The 11623-nt window shown below is 38.6% G+C and overlaps 1 protein-coding gene across 2 annotated transcripts; it reads left to right on the top strand.

Annotated features, from left to right (window-relative positions):
* The first annotated feature begins 251 nt into the window (after positions 1–251).
* Positions 252–10329, top strand: LOC131229178 (PI-PLC X domain-containing protein At5g67130). 2 transcript variants are annotated; one of them, XM_058225067.1, is made up of 8 exons: positions 252–403; positions 2552–2674; positions 3104–3241; positions 3377–3475; positions 3935–4238; positions 7978–8204; positions 8285–8371; positions 9676–10329. In XM_058225067.1, exons 1-8 carry the CDS (start codon positions 302–304, stop codon positions 9856–9858), a joined length of 1263 nt encoding a protein of 420 aa, XP_058081050.1. In that variant the 5' UTR covers positions 252–301; the 3' UTR covers positions 9859–10329. The 2 variants fall into 2 exon arrangements, with proteins under 2 accessions (XP_058081050.1, XP_058081051.1); XM_058225068.1 differs by having other exon boundaries at positions 376–504.
* Positions 10330–11623: the final 1294 nt, after the last annotated feature.

Here is an 11623-nt window from a genome sequence, read left to right as displayed (position 1 = left end):
TTTCAATTCTAACCGTCCAATAAATGTTAGACAATCCAATAGCCAGGCAATTAAACGAGGGTAAGTTTTAGTTCATGATAAATCTAAACTGGAACCCATTATTGGGATAGTTCAATTTGAATGAATCGTATGAAAAGTAAGCAAATTCGAAATAATTTATAAATGCCAGTGCATCATCCTTCACACTCTGCCAGAGTATCAAAGATTTTTTTTTTTTTTTTTTCCATGCCTAAAAACACTCGGTTACTCCCATGGCATTCAAAACACATTTCAGGGGGAGAGAGAGAGAGAGGTGCAGCAAATGCATCCAAACGCTCAACCTCTCTTCATTCTCTGTCTAATCTCAGCACTCTTCACCACCATCACTTTCAGTGCTGCTGCCTGCTCCAATGGCAATTGCCAGGTTTGCTCTTCCCATCTCAACCAAAAAAGAAAAAGAAAAAGAGAGCCCATGATGTGATTTGGCGCGTTTGGATGCACTATCGAATTAGATTGCAATTATTGGTATAATATAAAGTTCAAGTAGTGACCAAGTTCTGATTTCTTCCTTTGAATTCATAATTGTGTGCGTTTGGGGTCCAAATCGCAATTCTGTTACGTTGAAGGGAGCGGATCTTGTGCTTCCAGGCGCATCAGCATTTTCCTACCTCCATGTCATTTCCACACACGCGGCAGACATGGACGGGATCGGCATCGTTCATTTGGTATTGTTGACGGTGAATCCAAAAACCCACATGTTTGGATGATCCTAGCCTTTTAATCAGTAGCATACAAGTAAACATTAAAAAGGCAAAAACTGGCAATGTCTCCCATTCGTTGAGAAAATTTCCATTTATTAGACAGTTAATAAAGTCCAATTAGAGCAATGTTTGATCATGGTCAATCAACGGTGAGGCCCACATGATCTCTGGTTCTGATCATCATACATATATTCCATGTGTGTGGCCAACGTTACCTGGATCTTACCTGTATCGATGTTCGATCCGGTACGTGGAATGGGAACTCAGGTGCGTGGAATGGTATGAAATGTATGCAATATGGTTTAATAGACTAATTGATATTGTGATTTATATATGAGATTATTATTATTATTATATCATATGCGTGCTTGTGTTTTTTATTTTATATTTTATTATAAGCTGGGACCAAATACGTGCTAAGAAATAAACAATTACTAAGCTCAGCATTCTAAAATATATATTTACATTACAAACTATTCAACACTACTCCTTGTTTGATTGCCACTTAAAAGTGAGTTGATCTCATTTTGGTTAATAGTAATTATTTAATAGAGATTTCGGTAACGATTATAAATAATCTTGATGACCCATAATTGATATAACTATGATCTCTAATACATAATTACTCATAATAGACTATTTGATAGCGCTTGAATGTAATCAACCTATGTAATAGTCTATTACATTGGACCCGTAGGAGTTTTGTGTTCTCATTTCTGGTCCCCAACCTAGATAAAGGAGGGTTGTGTCAGGTTGGTAGCCGGCCTCAAACTTATGCCATAACTTTCATCGTGCATCTGAACAATATGACATTCAGAACAGGATTCATGTAGCCAACCCTAACTAATTGGGATAAGGCTTAGATGATGATGTTGATCTTTAATACGTAATTACTGTTACCTAAAATGAGATGAAATCATTTTAAGTGGCAACCAAGGCCCTGTTTGGTAGACGCCTAAAAATGAGTTTGTCTAATTTTTAGTTAATCATAATTATGTATTAGACATCATGATTGTTGATTGTCAAGATTGCTTTACTCCTTACTAGAAAAAAAAACCTCTAATACATAATTACGATTTGCTAAAATGAGATGAACCCATTTTTAGGGATCTACTTCACAGGTCCTACGAGTATGGAACCATATTTTCGGGCCATTAAAATTAATAACCTGGTTCGCAAAAGACCTGTATTTTGGAACGTATGATTTGTAATGGAAAATTGGGTGCTGGACGCAAGATTTAGTTAACACTGTGTGGTGCACAATCTGGAGGCACCAATTCCATGCTTCCTGAGGTAGGTAGTCCACCCCATTTTTGAATTTCCTTTCATGATTGAAGACTTTGTTTGGATGCACTATCAAATTGGATTGCAATTGCTCATATAACATTGTCCATAAACAATCTGGAGGCACCAGAATTCTGTGCCTCCTAGGGCAGGAAATCCACCCCTTCCCTTCTTTGAATTTCCTTTTACGATTAAAGAGTGTGTTTGGATGCACTATTGAATTGGATTACAGTTGCTAGTCAAATGAAGAGGGAATCAATATTGAGGGTCTGGGCTCCAAATTGCAATTATGTTAACTTTCAAGTTGGGCCTGAGAGAACTATAACTGCGATTCAAGGGGCACTTCCTCAATATGAGTGTTACAAGTGTCATTGATTTTTGTCATTTCCTTTCGTTTGTTTTACTTTTCATTTCCTTGTTAATTAAATCAAATGTTCATGATTTGATTCAACTGTTTATCTAAATGCGAGCCTAAATGAGCATATCCTTGTTTCTACAATTTTCTAAAAAAGAAGGAACTTTTGCAGATTCTGGATTCTTGCTCAGCTGCCACTGACTGCGCATCAAGTCTATTCTGTGGCACCTGCCCTGCAATGGGGAAGAGTCAGCCCATCTGCATCAGAGGCCAGGCCATCCAACCTACCTCAGTTGTGAGTTCTTTGTCCCTCTTTTTTTTTTTTTTTGTTACATGAGAAATGGTGGGTCAATTTTTGTGAGGAGAGATTGAAGAGGCGAATCACTGCACATGTATACATGATTGGGTCACTCATTAGAGGGGGGCCACCATCATATGACCCATTCCAAGAATGAAGAATATCTATTCTTTAGTTTTTTTTTTATACCCTACAGCTGTGGGTTTACCTGATGAGTGGTGATAGCCAGATATTTTGGTCAGGGTATGTTCGAGAATGGCCAATATAAATGGCCCAGAATTCGCACATGAGTATCATGTTGGCATGTCTACCCTAATTGAGTCTCCAACCTCTTCTTATACATTATACTCATATGTATATATGTGCCTATTTTCTATATATGTTATCTTTCAATTTGGTTGCGGGTGCTATTGTGGCTGGGTGCAGGTTAAGGGGCTGCCTTTTAACAAATATACATGGCTGGTGACACACAATTCATTTTCCATTGTGGATGCACCGTCCCTCACTGGAGTCAAGAGGATTACATTTTACAATCAAGAAGATTCTGTCAGTAATCAGTTAAGGGTATGTGGCCATGTACCCCCCATTGAAATGTTTCTTCTTCTTCTTCTTCTTCTTCTTCTTCCTTTTTTTTTTTTTTTTTCTAAAATTTTATGGCATGAATTTAGTTTTATTTTCTTTTCACGGGTTTGTATTTAGAATGGAGTGAGGGGATTGATGCTGGATATGTATGACTTCAAGGATGATATCTGGCTCTGCCATTCGTTGCAGGGGCGATGCTACAACTTCACTGCTTTTGTAAGTAACAATATTGTTATCCTTCTTCCTCCAATGCAATACAATGTTTGGTGCAAATTATGGGCATATCCATTCAAGCAGCACTCTGTACAGCTGGGCCACCTTTCTGTGATTTAGACCATTCATCTAGATAGGTGATGCTGCAAAGACCACCGGCCCACCTACACAAGTGGATGGTTGGAAAGAAAATACAGCCAATGGTCTATATGGAAGACAAGGAAGTCCACTATTAAGATGGCTAGGATTTCTTGGCTACAAAGATTATTTGCCTGTCATCCATCTGTGGTGGGCCCCAACTGACGAATGGTCTCATTGTAAAGTGGGCTTCGTACAGGATGCTAACCGGAATGAAAATCATGTTGATTAGGATTTATGATTGTGTAATACCCCTTTTCTTTCCTGGCCCATTTGTGAGCAAAGAGCTTTTTTGAGTGAGTAATACATGCCCTCTTCTGTTAGGAACCTGCAATCAATACATTGAAGGAAGTGGAAGCATTCTTGACAGAAAACCCGTCGGAGATTGTAACCATTATTATTGAGGATTATGTCCATTCTCCCAAAGGGTTGACAAAGCTGTTCACCAATGCGGGCTTACTCAAGTATTGGTATCCAGTCTCCAAAATGCCTGCAAATGGTGGAGACTGGCCAACTGTGACTGATATGATCGCTAAGAATTACCGTCTACTTGTTTTCACATCAGTCGCTTCAAAGGAAGCTGATGAAGGAATTGCTTACCAGTGGAAGTACATGGTGGAAAATGAGCGTAAGTACTGAATAACTTCCAAAACATCCAATACCCGTTTACATGTTTATACATATTGTGTAGTTACCTTCTAATACAGGAGATGTGGAATGTGTGGCTCGAAAAGTTGCTGTTGTTTGGGCCAAAAGTCCATGTAGGTAGCGCCTGCTGGTCAGTAATCCAGACTTTCCTTTGGCAGGCCCTTCCATGGATGGAAGATGATGCAAAAAAAAAAAAAAAACCCGTCAAATTATCCTAGTAGGCTGATTGTCAGCCTGCAGATGGATGGCTGGTAACAAAATATAACCAGCAGTCCATGTAATAGGAAAAAGTCCAACCAATAGCTGGAATTTGGGGTAGGTTTTCAGTCCACCTGCTATCTGTGGTGGGTCCTGGTAGGTATACAATCTGGATGATGAAAGGTGGTACCCTCCTGTTTCAGAATGCTGCCCAAACAAAGCTACTGCTTTCCCTTGATTTAGCGGATATCTCGGTGAAGATTGGTAATTCTAAATCTCTATTTATGGGGAATTTTTCCAACACCTCAACTTCCCTCCCTTTTTGCATTTGAATCAAGTTGCAAAGCTTTCAGAAAAGAATCAAAGATGCAAAGCCACTGCTGGTTTGGGAGCATTGAATAATGCTTTGAATGCATTAGATAACTTTCAAATGTACCTGGCTGGGTAGGTAAATTGTGCATGTGTGAATATGAAGCTTGCTAAACCCCCATGCACATTTTAGCCTACATGACATAGCGGCATATGGGTGCAAGATCCAAACTTTCCCATCAAATGGGCTTCATCGTTTTAGATCTTCTGCCCTACAAGAATAGGCTGTTTCACTCTTCATGTTGGAAACAATGTCAAGGTATTATGTAATAGCACCGGCTGGTAGATACAATACAGCCTTGTAACAGCCGATTTTTTATTTATTTATTTATTTTGGGATCGGTATCTAAAAATTATTGGTAACATTCTGAAAAATGTGAGGCTCCCAAATATGTTGGCCTTTTTTGGTTTTGGACATGTATTTGATGGTTTAACAGGCCATTCTTTGGTATGAATGTTGTCTATTTGGTAGTGTCAACTTGATCTGCTGTAATTCGACCAAATCAAGGTGTTCAATAATGGTAAGGGCTACCATAATTGCAAAAGAAACCATAATAGTTGTTACCAATGTTTTAAATATCGACGATATCAGCCGATCTATCCCACAATATATCTTGTATCTAGGGCTGCACATGAGCCAAGCTAGCTCGAAAAGCTCGCTCGGCTTGGCTTGGCTCGATCTAGCTCGACTTGACTCGATTCGAACGACAACTCGAGGTGAGCCAAGCTTCATATGACCCAACTCGTTTTGAAAACAAGCCGAGTTTGAACATAGTAGAGCTCGACTCGACTCGAACCTGGCTTGGCTTGAAGCTCGAAGCTCGAAGCTTGAGCTTGGCTCGGCTCGGCTCGAATATATATATATATCTCTATATCTCTCTCTCTCTCTCTCTCTCTCTCTCTATATATATATATATATATATATATATATATAAAATAAAACTTAAACCATTCCCTACCCGTCCATCCCTTAACTCAGCGTCTGCTTGACTTGTCTCAGCCATACGGCCTACACTCGCCTGAGCTCTCCTCTCTCTCTCTCTCTCTCTCTCTCTCTCTCTCTCTCTCAGCACCAACAACAAGGTGTACCCTCTATGGCTCTATCTAATATATAAAAAAAAAAATATATATATATATATATATATATATATATATATATATATATATATATATATATATATATATATATATTTGATTTGGGGGTTGGGTCAGTTGGGTCGGGTTTCTAGGTTGCGTCAGGTGCGGGTTGGGAGCATGCTCGACTCGATGTAAGCTCACCTTGACTCGATCCACTAGCTCGCATTGAGCTTGACTCGAAAGGTTTGGCAAACAAGCCAAGCTCCAATGGTAAGCTCGAGGACGAGCTTAAGCTCGAGCTTGAACTCGAGGAGAGCACGGACGAGCCAAGCCAAGCTTGACCCACCTCGACTCGGCTCGATGTACAACCCTACTTGTATCCCACCTGTGCGATATGATATGCACGGGTAGTGCCAATATATCCCACATGTTTGATCCGGTGAGCATTTCCAAATTTTGATCCCTTTTTGTTTGTTGAAATTATCTTAAATCAGTGTCAAATGGTTATAAATCCATTGGTTCTTCATGTTTTACACGAAAAATCATGGAGTTGGAGTTTTGATTTCTATATCCATTGGTTCTTCATGTTCTCCATGTTTTTTAAAAAAAAAAAAAAAAAATTCCTCCAACCAATTGTCAATTGAGACTAATTTAGTATTTAGGAGTATTTGATTAAATGATCTTCACATACACTCCAATGTTGAAATTTGAGTGTAGGTGGTCCGATTTGGGGAAAATTCAAAAATTTCTAAATTGGTTACAATGTTGTACTCCAAACATGAAATCAAGCATGTATGAGGGTTGATCTACTGATTTGTTAAGTCCTTGTCAATTTTCGGAAAATAAAATTAATTTTTTAATTAAAAATTAATATTTTTTTTTTTCTCGAAATTTCCCTTCAACTAGCTGTCAATTGAGACTAATTTCGAAGTATTTAGGAGTGTTTGATGAAATGATCATGGCATACACTCTAAATGTCATGCATTCAATTTGAATATAGTTGCATTAGTTCAGTCAGATAGCACATAACTTAGGATCCTATACAAAGGAAACCTATTATGTGCACTTCATTTTTGAAATGTTATAATTTGAAAGTGTGTAGTAAGGTATTTTTTAACAATCCCTAAAGTTTCATTGAAAAATTCAACCATATTCCCAATGTTTTCCCATGTTTCCCAAAAAGTGCGATAAATTACATTACCTGATACAAACGATATGTCCCGTGTGATAACCAATACATATTTGTATCCCATGGATGTGATATATAATGCGATACCGATATTTTGAACACTGGCTATTACGACCTCATAAAAAAATAAAAACTGTATTGGCCATGTAATGGCGTTAAAGGCAATATTTTTTCCATAACAGGCTTTACTGCCCTGTAATGCATAAAAGTTCCCACTGTTACTGTTACGTTAACTATTTTTTAATACCTTGGATCAATAGCCACTAATTGAATACGGGATAGAAGAAACTTGAAATAGAAAACTTACAGTGGCACTTTAGAAAACTTACATAATTGGCATTTTATGACCATTTTGGCATGTCAGACGTTTTTCATCAAGGATCAATTCCTCCCATATCACGTAACTGCGGTGACTGTTTTCTCTATATAACAGCCAATATGGCTGTAACAAAACTGTTTTTTAATACCATGAACAATGTACAAAACAACTAAATGGTTGGAAAAAACTGTTTTAGCCATCTGTTTGTTTTGTACACTGTGGCCCACCTAAGAAGTCCACGTGATGGGGAAGTCTGGAATGTTGCCCTATTGGCATGTGCTCGTGTGTGGATGCACAGGGCTCCATATTCATGCAAGCTTGGCAAACTTCATGTGATACACCGTGTTTATTGGTGTCCAAGGCAACTGTTTCCCTAGGATCAAAGCTATTTTTCCCTTCTTAATTTCTTAACTAACAATTAGATGTTGTACTCTGAACTGAAGCATTCATTAGTCAAACTGTTACGCTGATATGATTTATCTTCTGTGACCTAAACTCTAATCCCAGCCTTTTACACTCCCTGATGGCTTCATTTCTCGATTCTCAATAACTCTGAAAAACTGACAGCTGGAGATGGGGGGATTGTACAAGGTTCGTGCTCAAACAGAAAGGAATCAAGGCCACTCAAATCAAAACATGCAGCGCTGTTTCTACAGAACTACTTCCCCACATTCCCTACCCAAAAGGAAGATGCTTGCAAAGAACACTCAAGTGGTCTTACTGAGACTGTTGATGCATGTTACAAAGCAGCCAGGAATACAATGCCCAACTTTTTGGCTGTGAACTTTTACATGGTACTGAATCATTCACTTTAGGAACAGGGTGTAAATAAAATTTGAATCGAAACTTTCTAACAGGAGAATAAATTTTGCAGAGGAGCGATGGAGGGGGTGTTTTTGATGCAGTAGACAGGATGAATGGTCAAACATTGTGTGGATGTAATACCGTCATTGCCTGCCAGGTTTGTCCTGTTAATGATCTTCTTAGCCATTGTGTTTAAGCAATATTTCTAGTGCTCATATTGCTTCTGTTTTCTACTGTGCATATATCATTACAGTCATTTCTATTGTTGTCAATCTCATCTGCTTTGACTGTCTGAAACATTTCGTCCTGGTATTGGATCTGGCAAAGGTACAAGTACTTAAATGTATCACTCCTTGTTTTGGTCTGTTCCAATCTGTGTTGATTTTTTCGGTCCATTTTCTTACTTCCTATCTGTTTTGGCCAGCATGTCTTCAGTGCAATTATCTTCGATTTTGCCATTTTGACCTGTATTTTGTCATGCATTTGAGGGCACTTACTCAAAGAAACCCCTTGTGGTCCAATGAAGTTAAAACAACATGTGAAACTCTTTCTTTTGAAAAAGAGCAGATCCATTATTTTCTTAGTCTTTAAAACATTTTTTTGCGGACATTCTCTGAAATGGGCAAAAAGCCAAAATGCTGAACCTTTTCAATTCTAAAAATGAAATGAGTATCGAAATAGAGTTCAATATGGTATTTACTTGTCATCGTCATTGTCACTATGTCTTCATCATCATAATCAGGGGGTCATTCATTCTTGCTTTTGGCGGAAGTTTGATGACCTGCTGCATACCTGACATTAATACTCCTTTAACCAGGCTTGGGATTGTTGGGACATCGTTACTTGAGTCTTGTTCTCTCTCCATCAATTCCCCAAATGTGCAAATTAGACAAAAAGGGGCAGCTGAAATTCTGCCATTTTGAATTCTTTGATGGGAACTAAGAATCCTAAGCTTTACGCAAAGATTGTGAAATGGTCTCTTGTTGGAAGGCAAAGGCAGGCCCCTGCGGAGAAACAAAATAAAATGTAAAAATGGTTAGCATTCCATGCTTGCCATAAAAAGAATGGCAGAGAACAGTTGTGTTCCCATCATCTTCTGAAATGGGTGTTACTACCAATATTACATCTGTACATCATGACTGTGCCTGTCTAATGCTTTGTCCAGAACACTTTCTCCCATATCCTGCCCTTATGCTTGGGCAACATCATCCTCAAAAATTCCTTGTAGGTCACCTGCCTATCACTCGCCATGTCTGCTTCTCAAATCGCTATTCCAAATTCCTTGTAGTTCATCACGTGCCATAGCTCTGAAGAAGCAATCAACATGATCTAAGACTATTTGTAACTTTGTGAAATCTAGTTTCCCTCCCTTTTGAGTTCCTGTTTCATATCATTTTCTCTATATTTAGTGAAGGCATACATTGGAAGTCGTTTGTGAGCTCGATTGGTGGAATTTTGCAGGCAGGGGCACCAGCAGGATTATGCAAGAACGCCGGTGTGGATAATAGAACCCCTACAGCTATCGAGGGAAGCTTTAATGGGTCTGTACAGTTCATCCCATCTGCTTCACACCGTCTTCCTTTTCACCTTGCTTCATCCCTAGCATGCAGTTGTGCTATTATTATTATTAGTTTAATTCTCTAGTGAACAGTGAAGGTTAATGAGTGTTACCCTCTCATGATGGCTTCTATTATGTCATCACGCGCATTGGGTTTGAAGTTCAAAACACTCTAAGCTGCATTTTCTCCATAGTTAGTGGAAGAGGTAAAAATGCTGGCTGGAGTTGTGGGATATAATTGAAGGGGAAATGTCCTTTTAAAAATTTTGAGACCAAGGGTAAGAGTTGATTTGTGCATTATGTGAAAATGTGGGTACATAGGAGGCAACAGTGACCCTGGAAATGCTGGCAAGCTCCACTGGCGGCTGAGGTATATCTCATTGCTGATATCTTGATTTATTCACTTAAGAAGTCTTTAGTTATTGTGTAAACCACATGATCATCTGTTGTTCAAGACCCTTTTTTTTTTTTTTGGAGGTTGAATTCCACGTTGTATGTTGTGATGTTTTAGAATGTAAGCAATATACAGGAAGCAGCAGTTGGTTTCTCACTGTTTTCTCCTCAGTCTGTTGTGGGATAACTGATTAGGATTAGAGAATAAAATTACGAGGATGCAATCCAGTTTGTAAAATTCCAAATTTACAATACCATAATGTGACGGTGAGGCATTACTGCAAGTATTAGAATTGGCAAATAATCTGCCATCATGTATTTCCCCATATCCTGAGCTTTGAGTCAAGTCCTGGTTGTGAACTTGTTTCTCCCTGGTGTTATTTGAGAAAGATGCACAATGGACTTGTATTTCAGATTTATCTGCGCCCATGTTTTTGTTTTGGAACAGTTGGTCATGCTTGTTTCAAGGTAAGCAGCCAAGAAGAATGATTTTAATTATATTTGTTTGTTTTGGATCTTTACACACCCAACTGATGTCCCTAAAACCATCTGATCAGAATGTATCAGGAGGGTGTGAAAGTCTGTGCGGAAGAGTGAGCTCTCAAGATCTGACGGTTTACACGATATGGGACCTCCACAAAGCTGAACATGAACGGTTCAAATTTATCGGTCCACCTAACCACTACTAGAGCATATGGGTCTAATCACCCCTTTGATTCTACTATATAGATGAGGAGTTTGGATGAGACCAAAAATTATCGAGTCTTATCCTTATATCCTTATCTAAATTTTCTTTTAAAGTTTAATTTGTAAATTTTCATTTAAAGTTAAATTTGTAATTCAACTTCAAACGAAAGAAAGAAAAATGATTAACAAAAAGAGGCCAAACCTCATGGGACCCACCCACTAGTGATTGCCCACCAGGGGCCCCACTAGCCTATGTCCAACAGGGAACTCCTACCTTGTAAGGTTTACTGCTGTTAGGATCAGATCAGGCCAACCACAAAATCAGTTTGAGCCGAAGTAACATGAAAGAACTACAAATTTTCAGCAAAAAAGCTTAAGAGGAATGGGACCAGGCAAAAGTTTAGCCCATTCCTACCTTTATTTTTTATTTGGACATAGAATCTGATCTCAGCAAGCACCATTCGCCATAGAAATCAGATTTTTCCGTAAACTACACAATGATTCAACCATTCAACTTGATTAAGGTTGATACCTTTAGCTACATCATAGGTTATTTAGTCTTTTCTTACTACCTCCGTTGGGGCATCTTTTAGGGCCTTTCCCTTGTCGAGCTTTCAACTTATACCAACTCACTCCAAAGTAGCTAGGTTCTTGGTCTTCTTTGCACATGACTTAACCATCTAAGTCTACCCTCCCTTGGGCGCTATGCCTTCAACCGGTGAATAAATTCATTTCTAATTTTATCCTTGTCTTGCTACTCGTCTATCTTTG

The sequence above is a fragment of the Magnolia sinica genome, chromosome 16 (genome assembly GCF_029962835.1).
Source record: "Magnolia sinica isolate HGM2019 chromosome 16, MsV1, whole genome shotgun sequence".
In the NCBI taxonomy this organism is placed as follows: Eukaryota; Viridiplantae; Streptophyta; class Magnoliopsida; order Magnoliales; family Magnoliaceae; genus Magnolia; species Magnolia sinica.
This window is presented reverse-complemented; position numbering and strand designations above follow the sequence as displayed.

What these genes read in the sequence shown, in the direction of transcription:
- LOC131229178 (XM_058225067.1), top strand. Translation starts at nt 302, where the DNA reads ATGCATCCAAACGCTCAACCTCTCTTCATTCTCTGTCTAATCTCAGCA. An exon ending in GCTCCAATGGCAATTGCCAG is followed by an intron (nt 404 to 2,551) that starts GTTTGCTCTTCC and finishes GAACTTTTGCAG; the next exon opens with ATTCTGGATTCTTGCTCAGC. An exon ending in CTGTCAGTAATCAGTTAAGG is followed by an intron (nt 3,242 to 3,376) that starts GTATGTGGCCAT and finishes GTTTGTATTTAG; the next exon opens with AATGGAGTGAGGGGATTGAT.